At 51.8% G+C, this 16,614-nt stretch overlaps 1 protein-coding gene and 1 long non-coding RNA gene across 4 annotated transcripts; both read left to right on the forward strand.

Annotated features, from left to right (window-relative positions):
- The first annotated feature begins 368 nt into the window (after window positions 1-368).
- On the forward strand, window positions 369-7,634 carry ZNF772 (zinc finger protein 772). Of its 3 annotated transcripts, none has more exons than XM_060652530.3 (5): window positions 369-611; window positions 1,216-1,254; window positions 2,601-2,727; window positions 3,085-3,192; window positions 3,785-7,634. In XM_060652530.3, exons 1-5 carry the CDS (start codon window positions 534-536, stop codon window positions 4,927-4,929), a joined length of 1,497 nt encoding a protein of 498 aa, XP_060508513.3. In that variant the 5' UTR covers window positions 369-533; the 3' UTR covers window positions 4,930-7,634. The 3 variants fall into 3 exon arrangements, with proteins under 3 accessions (XP_060508513.3, XP_060508514.3, XP_060508516.3); XM_060652531.3 differs by having other exon boundaries at window positions 2,607-2,727; XM_060652533.3 differs by lacking the exon at window positions 3,085-3,192.
- A 3,003-nt stretch (window positions 7,635-10,637) lies between these two features.
- LOC132691260 (uncharacterized) lies at window positions 10,638-15,581 on the forward strand. The gene is made up of 4 exons (XR_009615667.3): window positions 10,638-10,816; window positions 11,196-14,302; window positions 14,633-14,740; window positions 14,829-15,581. It is a non-coding gene; the product is annotated as an uncharacterized LOC132691260 (long non-coding RNA).
- Window positions 15,582-16,614: the final 1,033 nt, after the last annotated feature.

Here is a 16,614-nt window from a genome sequence, read left to right on the forward strand (position 1 = left end):
AACTGCAGGCTACAAGTGTTAGCTTCCAGCTCTAAAAATATGAGTGACATTAGCATACAAGGTGTCCATCTGAGTTTTGGGTGAGCATTCTATGCCTAAAGAGAATATCTCCAAACATGTGTGGCAGACTACACTGATGGGAAATATGGTAACGGCTCCTTTAAGGGAAAGCGACCTCAAGATGACGCAATTTCTAGGCGCCACCAGCTCTATGGAGGCCTCTGCTTTGGAGGTGGCGCGGATGCTCCTTTCCAGTGTAGCTGCTGCCGAAACTGAAACTACGTTACCCAGGAGCCTCCGTGGTGCCGGGCCAATGAATGCCTGGGAAAGTGGCGTTTCCGTTGGTGCGTGAGACGTCAGGGTGGGACTTCCGTTCCCTTCCAGAGCGGACATTTTGTTTGCTTTTGGATTAACCCACCAGGTTGGTCCATCTCGCAGAGAGGTGACACGAGAGGGAAAACACTGGAGGAGGCGTTGTCTCCCCTGAGCGGAGGCGGGCCTGAGGGTCGCGTCCTCTCACCCGCCGATCGTTAATGACCCTCTCCTCTCCCTGCGCCTTCTCGGGTCCGCAGGTTCGGGTGGAGGCGGCCCCACTGACGGACGAGGCGCAGGTGGGTGCTGCGCTCTCGGGCCCTCCCCCGACTTCCCTTTCTGAACCCGAGCTCGAATGAGGGCTGCTTCAGGTCCCTGCAGGTTAGGCCCCTGTGTCCAGACAGCAGGGGCGGTTGGGTCCCGTTTCTGACAGCCGGTGTGTGGGGTGTGGAAGGACGATGCAGGGAGGGCCCAGCATGTGCGAAGGCTCGGAGGAGCGACAGCCGGAGGCTGCGGGATACCTGGGGCCGTTGGTTTGTGAAAGGGTCAGGGAGTGTGAGGAGTTACACTTGCGCGACATTCAGAGGGGCTGTGCCTTCATTCTGAGCGCCCCGGGAGCCATGGAAGGTTCTAACGGGAGGGACGCGATCTGAAGGTTTTCAAAGTATTTCATAGACTGATTATGGAACAAACTTGGGGTGGAGGTCAGGAGATGATGAGGACAGTGAGGCACAGACAGACCTAGTCCGGGTTTACACAGCTGTTAGGTGGCCCTAAAGACTGAGGCACAGAGGGGGGACAGTCAGCCCCAGGTCTTTGTGTTGGGGCAGGAGTAGGGGGGAGCCGTGAGCTTTTGGGGCTCCTTCGTGGTTTCTTGTCTCTCACAGCCTCCTCTTCCCACAGGTTCCCACGAACTCAGAAGTAATTATGGACCCTGTGCAGGTGAGAGAAGGGTGTCTGTGCTCTCGATCCCACCCCATCCACATGGTCTCCAGGATTGTGGTGTCCTGCGACACTTTGCTTACACTGCCCCAGCGCATGAGTCTGAGGACCCTGGAGAAATCCTCAGCCCCGAGTTATAGGTCCAGGCCAGGGGTTATATGGGAGGGTTCCTATATTGGGTGACTGTTAGAACATTGTTCCAGGTACCGGAAACCAACAGGGAGGAGAGACTGAGATGACAGGTTTCAAGAAACTGCAGGTCTCCACCACGTGCGGTAGGAATCAGGAGCAGGTGGGCAGGAGTCCGGTCTGAGATGGCCCGCTGACAGGCTGGGCCTCCGTTCTGAGGGTTGTGTAGCCGTGGGGTAGGAGCAGAGGAGGGAGGTGATCTGATCCAGGTTTTAGCAGGCCCCCTCTGGATGCCAGGTGGAGAACAGACTGTGTGTGGTGAGGGTACAGGGAGCTGTGGTAGCCACGAGGAGACCAGGGAGGAGGGCGCTGCAGCATTCTGGGTGAGTGGTAGTAATGGATGGGCCACGGGGGAGCTGTGTAGATGGGAGAAGTATTGGATCAGAGTTTTTGAAGTGAGAGAGAGAACCCTGAGGCTTTAGGTCTTATCACCTGGAAGGGTAGATGTTCCATCAGCCAAGATGGGCATGTCAGTGATAGACGTAACTCAGGTCAGATTTCAGGATTTTATTTGTGGCCTGGTGACGAGGCTTAACGTGTGCCAGAGAACACTGAGTGGAGGTGTCAGGTGAGCTGCTGAAGACGGGACTGGACTTCGGTGGAGGGCGTTAGGATGGAGACATCTAGGGAATAGAAGCGGGTGTGTAGGTGGGCTTGAGAGGAGGAATTTGCACAACAGTGTGGTTAGCAAGCCAGGAAAGTAATGGTGGAGGCCAGTGTCTGGGTGGGGGGCCACAGCTGTGAGAGACCCTATGAATAGTGTGCGTGTAGAAAGGAGTGTGAACCGCTGGCTCCTGGGCCCTGGTACTGGGGACTTAGAGGACAAAGGTGAGTCCAGCTTTGGTTGTCCGGTAGCATGATGGTAGCAGCCGCAGGAGAACTAGCTGGCGGGAGGTGGGGGAGGGGACTGCAGCTCCACAGACCAGGCCCAGAGCTTCAGTGGTGCCTCTCTGACCACCTGCCTGTTGCTGCCCTGGGTGGACACAGTAATCAAAGGGACTTCAGGAGAGAGCAGGCACCTTTGGCACCCAGTCCCCGTTACTTCCTCTGAGTTGAGGAATTAGGTAGGAAGGAACTTGGGGGAGATCTGTGGGGGCCTAGATGCGTGTCCTCGGGAGAGAGGCTGCTCATGGACTTGGCTCTCGCCATTGTGGCAGGGGCAGGTGAACTTTGAGGACGTGGCCGTGTACTTCTCCCGGGAGGAGTGGGGGCTCCTTGATGAGGCTCAGAGGCTCCTGTACCGCGATGTGATGCTGGAGAACTTGGCACTTACGGCCTCGCTGGGTAAGGCCCCCCACACCCACCCCAGTGTTCTGGACTGGGCTCTGCCTCTCCCCTGTTCCCCAAGGGCATCTAGCTCTTCCCGTATCAGAGATTGTCCTCTCTCTGACTGAGTACCCCTCTCCAGATCCAAGCACCCCTGTGTTCCAGTTTCTACCTGCTTCCTCTAGCTGATGTTTCCAGTAGCCTGCCTGGGCCAGGAACTGCAGGGACCAGTGTGGTCACCACTAGCCGAGCCCACTGAGCTATTCTTAGTAAGACCCTACTTTGAGGTTATTTTTATAATATTTAGTTTTCTTCTCTGAGTGGTGGGTTACCCAGACCAGTGCTGGCCATTTACCTGTCTCATCTTCTTCTTAGGATATGAATCTTCCGTGTCCCTCGGGGTTGCCTCACTGGAGCTGGGCGGCAAGCCCTGGGTATCTGACTGGGCAGACGTTACTCCAGCCAGGACCAGAGAGGCTCAGGGTGGGTGTGGCCCTGGGGAGTGGGAGCGGGGAAGGATGTGGTGTCAGGGCTGGGTTCTGGTCATTCCCTACCCTCTCTTCCCACGTTTGTTTCTTTCTGTTTTTGGTTTCCCACGTACACATTTGTCTTATGCTCTGAACTTTGACCTCTGTCTGTTCGCCACCTGTGTCTCCATATCTCACCTGTTCCTCTGCACTGCTCCTCAACGTTGGCCTATACTTAGTGGTTATGAGATGTGCACATACGCCAAATAGTCCTTAAGTATCAGGTGTTCAGTGGTAGCTATTCGGTAGACACACCTTCTACACAGCTCTCACTGTCCCCAGCAGCCAAAGCCTCACTGAAACCCTGAAATGCTCTTCCTGGCTTGTACCCTGCATTTGTGTTCTGTCCCAGCCAAGGCCTCTTCCATCCTATGATCTTTAGATGCTAACTGCTGGTTAGCAGCTCTTTATTCGTCTGGAGCTTGGGCCTCTTGTTCTGACAGCAGTCCTATGACCCTGATCTTATTTCTGTTAGACACACATTTGTAATGAGGCTGCCCTTCCCATCAGTGTCCGTTTGCACTTCACCAGCATCTGTCTGCTTTCAGGTTCTCGGCATGGAACGGAGGACGAGGAGACAGCTGTTGAGCAGAACATTTCTGTGGGTGTGTCACAGGTCAGGACTCCCAAGGCAGGCCCTTCTACCCAGAAGGCCCACCCCTGTGAGACTTGTGGCCCACTCTTGAAAGACATTTTGCACTTGGCTGAGCCCCAGGGAACACACCCTGGGCAGAAATCATACACATGTGGGGCATGTGGGAAACAGTTCTGGTTCAGTGCAAACCTTCAGCACCAGAAGCAGCACGGTGGAGGGGAACCCTTCAGAGGGAACGAGGGCGGCACCTTGCTTGTGGACAGCTGCCCTGTCGAACCATTGGAGATGCCTTTTATGACCGGGAAGGGTTATAAGGACTTCCCAACTAGCTCAAGCATTTTCCAGCACCGTGCCCCTCATAGCAATTGGAAGCCAAACGGTAACGCCAAATGTGCGGAGGCCTTTCACAGTGGACAAAGGCATTACGAGTGCAGCGAATGTGGGAAGGTCTTCAGCCGCAAAGACTCACTTGTCCAGCATCAGAGAGTCCACACTGGAGAAAGGCCTTATGAGTGCAGCGAATGTGGGAAAACCTTCAGCCGCAAACCCATACTTGCTCAGCACCAGAGAATCCACACTGGAGAAATGCCATATGAGTGTGGCATATGTGGGAAAGTTTTCAATCACAGCTCTAACCTTATTGTACACCAGAGAGTCCACACTGGAGCAAGGCCTTACAAGTGCAGCGAGTGTGGGAAAGCCTACAGCCACAAATCCACACTTGTTCAGCATGAGAGCATACACACTGGAGAAAGGCCTTACGAGTGCAGCGAATGTGGGAAATACTTCGGTCACAAATACAGACTCATTAAACACTGGAGCGTCCATACTGGGGCAAGGCCCTATGAGTGCATTGCCTGCGGGAAGTTCTTTAGCCAGAGCTCTGACCTTATTGCGCACCAGAGAGTTCACAATGGTGAAAAGCCCTATGTGTGCAGCGACTGTGGGAAAGCCTTTAGCCACAAACATGTACTTGTTCAGCATCATAGAATTCACACTGGAGAAAGGCCATATAAGTGCAGTGAGTGCGGGAAGGCCTTCAGGCAAAGAGCTTCCCTCATCCGACATTGGAAAGTTCACACTGGAGAAAGGCCTTAGTATAGTAGGGAGTATACCGTTTCCTTGTGCAACATAGCAACTGACACTAAAGAGAAGCTCTGAGATTAGCCTTCCGTGAGTAGCCATCAGCTGGAAGTTGAACCTCATACGTTTAAACATCCACCCTGGGGAGGTTGAGTCAGAAGCTCTCTGGTACAGTGTTGTACTTTATAACAAGCCCAGGACCTTTGCCAGAATTCTGTGGCCACCAGTGTCTCTGAAGAAAAACCAGCCATGTGTGGAAGGGCAGAGTCCCACATTGCACAAGTCACCCCGACGTGCTCTGATAGGCAGATCTCTGCTGCTCCTCCCTTTCCTAGAGGGAATCCTCAGTAGTAGAGCCCATTAAAAATCCTCACTCCTTCCTGCCTTTGCCTCCATCAGCTGGTTTAAGCAAGGACATGACTCAGTTTTGGTCATAAGCTTGCAAGCTTTGTTCTGCTGGCTGTTTGCAGAGAGGGTTTCCATTTTTCATGGACTTTGTTCGTCCCATTTTGCACTTAACGATGGATTTATCCGGTCTCCAAGTCACCTACTTTGGGAATTGCCTGCCTCACACTGTTCTGTTTTTGCAAGCAATACCTTAGTTTTCCAACTGCCTTTAGTCTTAGGGACTCTGTTCACTCTGTGGGTTGTACTGAGAACAGGATTGGGCTCTGCCGGCATGAAGGGAGGAACAGGTTTTGTGAGAACTCCAAATGCGTCTCAGTGGTGGTAGCAGAATGGCAAAGAACAGCTCTCGTTTTAGTTTTAGTCTAACTTGCATCACTGCTCAAGGCTGTCTGTGAAAGAATACTGATCTTGGTGGGTCTAATATTTTGGCCTGTGTTCCAAGATTATTTGTGTAATCAAGGTCACCCCGAGTAGTGGGCAGTTGTTGTGACAGTCTCTGGTGTTCTGGGAGCAGTTTGAATTGATTCCCTTGTTCCAGAGGGATGTTTTATGTTCCCATATTTTCTTGAGGAGAACTTGGCCCCTTGAGACCTGCGAATGGCCCTGAAATCTACTATTAGTAGGAAGATGTCCCTGTCCCCTAAAAAGACTAGGTAGGAATCCTGATTGGTACGGGGACACTGATTAATAGGGAATTGGGAGCAAACTGTAGGGAATGGGACTCTTGTAAAGGTATATCCACATGTTTCCATCACTGTGGCTTCGGTATGAGGGCTTATGGAAATTCTCAGGATTCCCGTATTTGTGTCTCTTACGGCTACTGTCACTGTCAGCGACCTACGTTTTCTGCAATAAACTGTACTTATTTATAGTATACAATTCGGTTAGTTTTGATAACATGTTTGCATCTGTGAAAGCAAAGTTTTCTGATTTGCCCTCCAATCCCTCTCCTCCTTACCCATTCCTAGGCAACCACCCATCTTGCTTTCTGTCAATGCAGATTTTATTTCCTAGGATTTTATATGGAAACATATACGTCTACAGGTAACACTTTAATATGTGCTCTTGTGCATATGGCTTTATTTAACTCCGCATAATTATTTTTGTTGTTCCTTAGTCTTTTTCTAGAAGTAATTTTTTTCTTTTTCAGGAAGTGACTTATTCTATAGGTAACACAGACTAATCCTGGTATAAGTAGAAGGGGGCCCCTTGACAGAATACAAGGAGGTAGGGATTTCAGAGTCTCTTGTATGTTGGTTACCACAATCATAGTTTTTTTTTTTCTTTACATTTTTAGTCTTTTAATGATTAATTACATTGACTAATTTTCAAAAGCTGAACCCACTTTACATTTCTACAGTGAGCCCCATTTGGTCACAATGTATTCTTTTTATGTATTGTTGCATTTATTTGTTGTGTTTCTCTTCGTAAGGATTTTTGCATCTATGCTCATGAGGGATGTTAGTCTCTAATTTTCCCTCATGCCTGGGTTTAGTTGGTATCACCATAATGCTGCCTTTACACATTAAGTTGGTTAAGTATTCCCTGATTTTTAATTTTCTGGAACAGTTTTTGAAGAATTGGTATTGTTTCTTTCTTTTGTAGAATTCACCAGAGAATTAACTGGGCCTGGAGTTTATGGGAAGATTTACAACTACAAATTTAATTTTCATAGTGGATATAGATATAGAAGTTACCTTTTTGCCCCTAGAGTGAGGATTAGTGATTTGTGTCATTCAAGGAATTCAGTTTATTCAAGTAGTCAAACCTTTCAAACTATTCTCATTATTTTAGTACCTATAGAATCTTAAGTGATGCCACCTGTCTTACTCCTATGTTAACCTTAAAAATAAAACTTCTAGTTATTTTACCAGCAGAAAATGGGTTTATTTAGGAAGAGCTCAGAATTGCAATCCAGGACGAGCAAGTTTCAGCAAAACCAGGGGCAAGTCTAGAGAACAGAGATGAGAAATGCTTTTTTTTATTGAGGAAAGGGGAAGTTGGGAAGAGCTTTCATACACTGAAAGACCATTGGAGTAAACTGCAAGTTGTAAGTATAGTGGCTTCTCACTGGCTGAGCTGTTGCCATCTCTCATTGGCTGGGTTGTTGCCAGGGGAGGAAGAGATCTTCCGCCTGCTGAGATCACGAAGTCGCATGGGCTCAAGCTTAGTGGATTTTGCCAGTATCAGTTGAGGATCTTGCCCATAAAGAGGATGGTAGCTGATACAATAGGAACGAAACGATTAGCTCTCCAGAGTCTGCTATAGTGCTGTCAGAGACAACGAATAAAAGATGTCACATGGTCTCTTAATTCCCCTGGTTGGCTCTTGTGATTATTGCTGTAAAATTCTAGAATGATTCACCCCTTTTTGGGAGAAAGTGTGGCATGATTCTTCTCTAAGAAATCTCAACCCAATAAATGAATAGGGGCAGAGTAAGGAGAAAAAGAGTGAGTATCTCAAAGGGCCCAGACAAAAGGGAATAGGTTCAGACCCAGGGACCAATTGGGAGTTTACTAGAGACGCCTACTGCTTGAGCCGCTCTAGTATTCTGACGCAAGGACTGCTTTGTAACAGTGGGTCCAAACACTGCAAATCTAGCTCATGTCATTGGCAGAGCTCCATTTCCAACCTGGAGAGGGGTTTCTCCAAGCTGATTGAGAGGGACAGTTGGGAAGAGCCCCTGTGGTTTCTCAGACCCCCATCACTGAGAATTAGGAAGACATTGGAAAGGCTGACTGAGGGCTGAACGCACCTGGGGTACTTGAATTTGTAGCAATCTTTATTTATTATTTTTTTTGAAGCACAACTAAGAGTTCATGGCACCCACCCACCCCCGATTATCAGCAGTGCTTAAAAGTGTCCAAATTCCCCTCTCTCCCTCCAGGATCAAAGCTCTCAGACACCAGGGAACACTACCTTTGCTTACCTGTACCATGACCCCAAGATCTGACCCTTCTCTCTCTCATGAACTCTGGATATGTTCAGAGCAGCAGAATTGTTTCATCGTGCCCCTGTGTCTTCATGTATATTTACCACACTTAACGATGAGCCCTTCCCCAGGCAATGTAGGACCCAGAGCTCTGTCCACATCCTCCCGCTCTCCAGAACACAGTGCTTAATGGGGAGAAAGGACGGGGGTCTTTTTTTTTTTTTTTTTTTTTAAGATTTTGCCTTTTAAAAAAATATTTTCTAATGTTTTACTTTATTTTTGAGGGAGAGCATGAATGGGGGAGGGGCAGAGAGAGAGGGAGACAGAATCTAAAGCAGGCTCCAGGCTCTGAGCTGTCAGCACAGAGCTAGACTCGGGCCTGAACCCACAAACCACCAGATCATGAGTTGAGCTGAAATCAAGAGTCGGATGCTTAACTGAGCCCCCTCCCCCCCCAGGCTCCCCAGGAGGACTTTCGAAGCACCCCAATGATAGCATCTTGAGAATAACTGTATGGTGGTACCTGGGAAGCCCACGCTTAGCTGTGGCCACGCATAGTGGTTTGCCTGTGAGAGTTCCAGGAGCTTTACAACACTTCACAAAAAATTTATGAAATTAAGCAATGAGATTTCTTCTCCATGTTTGTGTTTTGAGTTTATCGGGAACCTTGCTCAGTTATGTGTTTCATTGTGGTTGTAGCTGTGATTTGGCAGCTGGAAAACTGCTGAGGTTGACTTAGAAGCCCCCGTGTACTCAGGAGTAAAGCACCTGAGAAACACCAGGAGGGGGAAAGAATCCGGACTTGCCTGGCACGGCTGGAGCTACAGGGTTCTCCCCAAGACTCTGGGGGAAATGCAAATCACCCAAACAATAGCTGAGCATCCACCAAAATGGCCCCCTCCCCAAACCAGTCTAGGTCCACTATCCCTGAAGCCAACTCAGGCACGCCGACCCCTCCAGCAGAGTCTGTAACCACCCCCCCGCCCCTCCCTCTACCCCTGCCCCCTGCCAGCTTCGCACTGACTCCTGGGCCTTCTTGGCGGCATTTCCAAGTTAGGTTTTCTGCTACCTGCGCTTGGGTTGATTTGCTCCTGTCATGTATCCTTCTGTGTTTACATTCAGGATTCAAACCTGGGTGGGTCTCCACGTTGTGCCAAGGTGTTCATCCAGCTCCCCGTTCTGACCAGCAGCAAAGCATCATCAAACCTGCGGGGATGGGGCCAGGATGGGGGGGGGGGGGACGGGGGACTCTCTCCAAGCCAGGTGGAAATCACCTTGTCACCCTCAGCCCATGGGGATTGTGTGATTGTGCGTGTGTATCTGCATACCAGGCTTTTGGGTGTCCCTGTGCCGTGGCTGTCTCACAAGTCTCCCCAGAGTATTTGTGCATTCATGTCTCCTCATATCTGCGAGGGCGCGTTGGCACCGCCCTCTGGGGCACAAGCCCCTGGTGCAAGCTGCACAAGCTGGCTGTGTGTCCCTTGTCTATTGCACCTGTTTTCTGCCAGGGCACAGTATAATGCGTGTGTGTGGCTTGTTGAAGGGCACCAGCACGCCTCGCTGGTCATGCAGGGTCCCTGGGATGTATGTAGGGGCTTCCGGGTTCTGCTGAGGGGTGTCCTAATCTCACACGTGTCACACTCCATGTATCTCCAGGAGTGTCACATTGCACAACTGTCCACCTGGCGTAGACCTGAAATACCCGTCTCACAAATACCTACTTTACAAGAAATACAGAGGAAGGTGTGTAGGAGTAAAAGCAAGTTAAGGAGAAACCCTGGGCGCCTGGGTGGCTCAGTAGGTTGAGTGTGGGACTTCCGCTCAGGTCATGGTATCATAGTGCACGGGTTCGAGCCCCTCATCAGGTTCTGTGCTGACAGCTCAGAGTCTGGAGCCTGCTTCCGATGCTGTCTCCCCCTCTCTCTGTGCCTCCCCTGCTTGTGCATCTCTCCCTCCCTCTCTCAAAAGTAAATAAATAAATATTAAAATTTAGGGAAAAAAAAGAAACCAATTCTCCTTGGTATAAAAAAAGGGAAGAGACTTCCCTAGTCTTCCCTTAGAGCATTGTAAGGGTTAAATTGTAGGGTAGGGCTAACAGGTAGCTTGAAAAATAACAGCTTTGTTCTGACACTGAAGGTCAAGAGATAACAGCCTTGCTTTACTCTTGTAAATTACGCTTCATACTCTTGTAAATCAGTCTTCACCAAGAAGGAAACAAAAGCTCAAAGAAAAGAGCATCAGAGGCAAGGCCAAGGAGATCCACTGGTTGCAACTAAGCGGCAGAAAGTCTAAAATAATCACCTCATCTGGCAACTGTTTCTAACTCATCTGGCAACTGTTTCTCTGTTCTGTTCCCAGGTGATGATAAAACGATGTGATCGGCCATAAAAACTCTGTACCCCAGCTGTTCGAGGCCGCACTCTTATCAAGAGTGTTGGTCCCGATCCGTCGGCCTTGCCTCTCATTGCAATAAACTTTGTTGTGACTGTCACTGGTGCCCGTAGCATTCTGTGTCAAGAGTCGTGTGGATGCAACAGCATTTCCCTTGGCAAACTTCTAATGGTAAGTCTGAAAAGCTAAGTAAGCTTCTTGCCAGCTTTACCAGTGTGTAAAAATGTGCCCGCGGGATTTTTTTTTTTTTTTTTTAAATTTTTTTTTTTAACGTTTTTATTTATTTTTGAGACAGAGAGAGACAGAGCATGAACAGGGGAGGGTCAACGAGAGGGAGACACAGAATCCGAAACAGGCTCCAGGCTCTGAGCTGTCAGCACAGAGCCCGACGCGGGGCCCGAACTCACGGACCGCGAGATCATGACCTGAGCCGAAGTCGGCCGCTTAACCGACTGAGCCACCCAGGCGCCCCTGTGCCCGCGGGATTTTAATTTACGGAGGTAACGGAGTGACAAGAAAGGCTAATGCCTTAACCTCTTACTACTCGCAGACCCCCTGGAAAGGAGGCGCACATCCACGCCATCCAGGGCGCACGAAGCCGGTCACATGCAGGATAAGGAAGCAGAAAGAGAGGAGCTGGGACTAGGCCAAGACGTGGTGGCCGGGAAGGAGGTAGGCGGGAATGCCCCCTACTTGGCAGGAGGCAAAATCTCACATCGTACAGTCTACGAGTCCGAGGTGGGGAGGGCGAAGCCTGGACGTCGAGGCGGCAGGCAGCGCGCCCTCGACGGCCGCGATCCAGATGCGTCTGAGGACGTTCGCGCCGGTTGTCGGGCGCCATCTGGTGGCTCCTCTTAGACGTTCCTCCCTCCGGAGCTCCGGCGAAATCGACAAGGGGTGGGATTTGGCGGCGGTACCCGAGGAAGGGTTCCAGGAGGCCGGGGGCGCTGGCGGGATCATCCCGGGGTCGCCGGCGCGTCGCCGCGCATCAGTTCGCTGGAGATTGAATGCGCCGTTCTAGTAGGGAGTGGCTCGTAGGCCCTCCCGGGGAAAGGGGAACGTCGACCGGCACCCGCTGGTGCGTCTCTGCCTGCGGGAACCCAGGGTGGCGCCGCGGGGGAAAGGGAGAGGGTGCCCCGCGCCTAGAGGCCGGCCCGGGACGTTCGGGGAGGCCGGGGTAAGGTGCCCGGGGCCCGGCCGCGGCTCCTCGTGGGGTCCGGTGGTCGGAGGCGCCTCCGCCGAAATTCTCCCAAGTCCCAAACGATAGACGTGGATGCACCGGCCGCGCCCCGGGGGCCGGGGAGGGCGGACCCCGGCTGCACTTGTGCTTGCGTGGTTTCTTGCGCTCGATTTTTCGGAATCCTGCTCCGGAGGCGAGGAGCGTCACGGAATGTGCAGAGTGGCGGGGATAAGGTGCTCAGGGTCTGGCCGCGGTTCCCCACGGGGCCCGGCGGTCGGAGATGCCTCCCGGAAGTTTCTTTCAAGCCCCGGGCTTCTGTCCCGGACGGGCAGCTGCGCGTGGGGACAGACGGGAGGACGTAGCCGGCCCGCGGCGGCCCCCGCGCGTTGCGAGCGCCTCACAGACACGACCGACCGTTGAGTTGGCCAGGTGGCCCCAGGAGCTCCGGGGTTGCAGCGATGGGATCGTGTTGGGGGGCCAGTAGTTGAACCCAGGAGGCCCCCGTGATCCGTAGAGTCCTTACCCGGACCCGTAATTTTTTCACTCGAAGGCTAGTATTTTTTTTTATTTTAATTCTTTTAATTTTATTTATTTATTTTTGCTGCCAGGAAAGGGCTGGTATGGTTTCCAAAGCCCGTGCTTTGAAGTGGGAGTGCGGATTAGCTCCGAAGGTTGCTTTGTGGACGGTAACGCAATTTCCTTCGCTTGGAACCCTGGGTCTCTGCGGCAGTAACCGCGCATGCGCGAGCCCCGACCTCGAGGCTGCTTCAATCCTCAGGCGCTTAAGGGCGTCCTCTGGCCCGTGTGACCCCCGCCGCAGGGACCAGGCAGCGGCCGAGGCCGGAGGCCCAAAGCAGGCCCGGAGGTGTTGTCCGTGCAGGCTCCCCTTGGAGCTCCTCGAGCCGAACTCCGTGGTGAGCCCGCTCTCCCGCGCTGGGCTCGGCTCCAACCAGACGCAAAACGGCTGTTTCGGTGCGGGGAGCTGCTCCTCCCCCTCCACTAGCTCCTTCCCTGCAGGCGGGTGCGCGGTGCGCAGGCAGGGATGCGGAACCCGCCTGGCCTCGCCCTGCTCCACGGCTCCGTTTGGGCCGGGGCCGCTGGCCCCGCGGACACTCCTTCCTTCTCCGCGGCTTCGTAAGCGGTTCTCCCCACAGTGGAGAGGCCGTCCCTCCGCGCTGTGCGCCCCCGGATCACTCGAGGTCAGCCCCCAAGTGCGGGTTCGCCTTGGCCCCTGAGCGTCCGTCCACCCCAGTGCGCCCGAGGAGCCGGGGTGGAGTTGGGGAGTCGAGTGGGGGAGGGAGGCGCGCCCGACAGCGACGGTGGGGGTTCGAACCTGTGATGCATCGCAGCGGTGCGTCCCGGAGCAGCGCAGACTCCCAGGCCGACCAGTGGCTGCTCAAGGAGCCTTGTGCTTCCCTTCATCTCCAAGCCCCTGCCCGCGTGTCCGGGCATCTCTGCAACCCCGGCGGGCCAGGATTGGGAGAACGAACTTCTGCGATCAAGGCTCTCCCCCGACGGCCCTGCCGCCGCTCATTTCTCCAGCGGAGTAGCCCTTGCGAGATGTCCCAGCGCCTCCCCTCGGCGTGGAGCCCCCTGGTCTCTCCGTGGGGCCGAGCACCGCTTCCCGCGTCGTGAGCCGTGCGATAGCCTCCGAGGCAGGGGCGGGTCCGACAGCGGTCCGGCGATGGGCGCGGGCACGCGTGCGGGGCTCTTTTCCGAGACCTAGGAGCCCGTCTCCAGCACCCCGAGTCCCCTGTGGGTGCCTCTCGGCAGCTCACAAATCCTGAGATCATAACCGGAGCTGAAGTTTGGACGCTTAAGCAGCTGAGCCACCCAGGCGCGCCCCAATCCTCCTTGACACCTCCGACGAACTTTCGGCCGTGGAAGCAGGTGCCTCAGAGGGTGCTCGCCAGGGGCTCCCTGGGACCCGCTGTTCTGCCGCTTTGCGCACCCCGCACTCCTGTTGGCGGATGGTCGTGCCACAGGGTGGTGGTCCTCCGGGCAAGCGCAGACATGGTGCCTCCTCTCGCGCGCCCAGCTTCCCGCGCCCACTCGAGGAACCCATCTGCTGGGAAACCAAAGATTTTGGCCGTGTTTTTGCTCTGGGAGTCTGGAGACAGGAAGGCGGTGGGAGTGGCAAGCCGAGCGGCCGCTAAAGGAATGAAAAACAACGCCAAGAAATCTGTTCAAAGCCTGGTGCCATTTCCATGAGAACTAAGCCTCGGAGAAGGCAGCGAACCCCTCGTCTCTGAGCGGTTTAATTTGGCGTCTGGCTGTAAGCTGTGACTTGCCCAGTTGCAGACCGAGGAAGGGTTCCATTCCTTCGGATAGAAGTGGTGAAGGGCCAACCCCAGAGGGGACCCAGATTACCAGGTGCGATCAGAGGGTAAACGCTGTGAAGCAAGGGCGGATCGAGGAGCAAGGAGAAAGAGGTCTCGCTGCGAAGACCCAGGTTTTGCTGCTGATCTTGAGAACGCGTGCGTAGCCTATCATATTGTCTTATCATAGAGACAATAGGCCGTCTCTATTGTCTGCTGTAGTTCTAGAATAAAGTGGTTTCCTCTACCTCGGTGTGTGGGAGAGTTTCTGAGGTGGCAGAACCCACAAGGGTTAGCACCCCTAACATATCGGCAGAGTTGCAATGAGCGAGTTTTAGAATGGGGGACATCGTAGATAATTTGGCAGTAACTTCAAATTAGAATAACCAAGCTTTGTATATATTATATATATATAATGCTTTATTTTTTATATTATATATATTTTATTTTTTATATCTTACATATATATTTAATTTGTTGTATACATAGATTGGAATGTGAATGTTTTAAAGACCTTGTTAGGCCTAAAAACACCGGGAGGTGGTGACAGCTGTTCTAACGGCCCCTGGAAGGTGTGTGCTCATTCCTTGACCCCACGTAAGTGTTCCCTTTGACACACGATTTGGCAAATGTGGAATTTTTTTTTTTGATTTGATGAGCTTTTTCTCTCTTTATGCCGGTGAAGGAGAGGTGTCCTTCTAGAAGTTGTAGGAAGAGGAGGGGGAGATTAGTGCCATATAAGGAAGTTCTATCTGATGCCCGGAGACAAAGATGCTCCACAGAGGCCTTGCTGCCTTTTGAAGGTAAGTGCAGAAGTGATCTTCGGTCAAGGAGCAGGAAAGGAGGCAGGTCTTGGGGGAAAGGTAGAGGATGAGCATTCAACCCCAAAACCTGTGTCCGGGCCTGTGCCCCCATAGGGAGGGAGGGATGTGTAGATTTACCCTTATGTGAACAGACTGTTGTGACCTTTGTAATTAAGACCAGTTAATGGTGGTCTTTATACCACCACAAATCTGCAGTAACTGTTTTCAGCAGCTTCTAGGGAGAGAAGTAATACAATTTATACTTGTTTTGGTGATGGAATAATGAAATGCATGTTTTTGTTTTCTTTAGGTTTGCTTATTTATTTTGAGGGAGAGCATGAGTTGGGGGGAGGGGGCAGAGAGAAAAAATCCCAAGGCTCTGTGCTGTCAGCCCAGGGCTGACTGTGGGGGCTTGAACTCACAAACCCTGAGACCGTGTGACCTGAGCTGAAATCAAGAGCCTGAACCACCTACGTGGGCCCCATGAAATGCATTTTGAAAAATATTATTCCAATTTTAAGAATTCAGTGACATTGATAGGATGTCCCTCAGGATCCATCTATGTAAGTTGGCTGTGGGTAGAGGTGAGGTGGATAGAAAAGACCCCAGAAGAAAACAAGGACACGGAACGTTGATTAGGGTTACATGTAATTATACATTTAAAAATAACTTATATAATTAAGTACAAAATCTTGCTTAGAGTAGGAAGTACATGTGGCAAAGTGCTTAATTCTCTGGGTTTTTGTTGTTGTTTATCGGTATCCTGGGGCAAGGAGCCCTTGTGGGGCCGACCTTAGTCTCCAGCTGTTCCCCCACCACCTGGAAGTCACATTATTTAGCACAATCTGATAGGGGGCCCCAGGCCCCAAGTAGACAAAGGCATTGTTTATCAGGCAGCGCTGTGGAAGGGGGACAACTAAACTGATTTTGAAGTTTAAACTGATTTACTCCTTTACTGCAGGGTAGTAGTAATATTTAAAACCTGTCCTTTCCTATTCCTGTACAGTAAGTATTGCTGGGAAAACAGACCTTTACCGCCTCTCTTCTCAAAGGCAGCACATCTGGTTGGCAACTTTCACGTTCGCAGCTAGCGACGGGGAAAGGTTACGATGGCTGGACTAACGCTCCTTTCAACAGAGAACCACACTCTCAAGTGCAGGGTGTACGTGGCCAACACACGGTCAACAGCACAGACGAGGGAGGAAACACGTGTAAGAACATTTTAAACGTTTTCACTGAACGTTTTTATTGCACTAGCGAGGTCCCAATGCTTTACTTTTCATCAGCACCCACAACAAGTAGACTTGGCAAATACATACGGGTGGCACACAGTTCTCAGGGGAAATGCATGATTCGAGCAGGGGGAGATTGCACTCACACACCTTTGAAAACCACTCCTGGAAAAGATGGAACAAATATGACCAGGCTTCTACTGGTGAGGATGCCGGCAGAACTCAGAGCAACCATTTCCCCCTTGGGAGAGCTTGGCCTGTTTCAGTTCGCTGGGGCTCAGGCCTCGCACTGCTAGGGGGATGGAGATGTACATTTGGCACAACTGTGCCTTGTGACGGCCAGGCTGGCAACAACCCCCAAACCCTATTTCGTCCTTTTTTTTAGATGAGTGGATGAGTGAATAATGGTGTCTTCCACTTGTTTAAAAAAAAAAAA

Source organism: Panthera onca, chromosome E2 (assembly GCF_046562875.1).
Source record: "Panthera onca isolate mPanOnc1 chromosome E2, mPanOnc1 haplotype 2, whole genome shotgun sequence".
NCBI classification, from domain to species: domain Eukaryota; kingdom Metazoa; phylum Chordata; class Mammalia; order Carnivora; family Felidae; genus Panthera; species Panthera onca.

What these genes read in the sequence shown, in the direction of transcription:
- ZNF772 (XM_060652530.3), top strand. Translation starts at nt 534, where the DNA reads ATGACCCTCTCCTCTCCCTGCGCCTTCTCGGGTCCGCAGGTTCGGGTG. An exon ending in CACTGACGGACGAGGCGCAG is followed by an intron (nt 612 to 1,215) that starts GTGGGTGCTGCG and finishes CTCTTCCCACAG; the next exon opens with GTTCCCACGAACTCAGAAGT. An exon ending in CAGGACCAGAGAGGCTCAGG is followed by an intron (nt 3,193 to 3,784) that starts GTGGGTGTGGCC and finishes GTCTGCTTTCAG; the next exon opens with GTTCTCGGCATGGAACGGAG.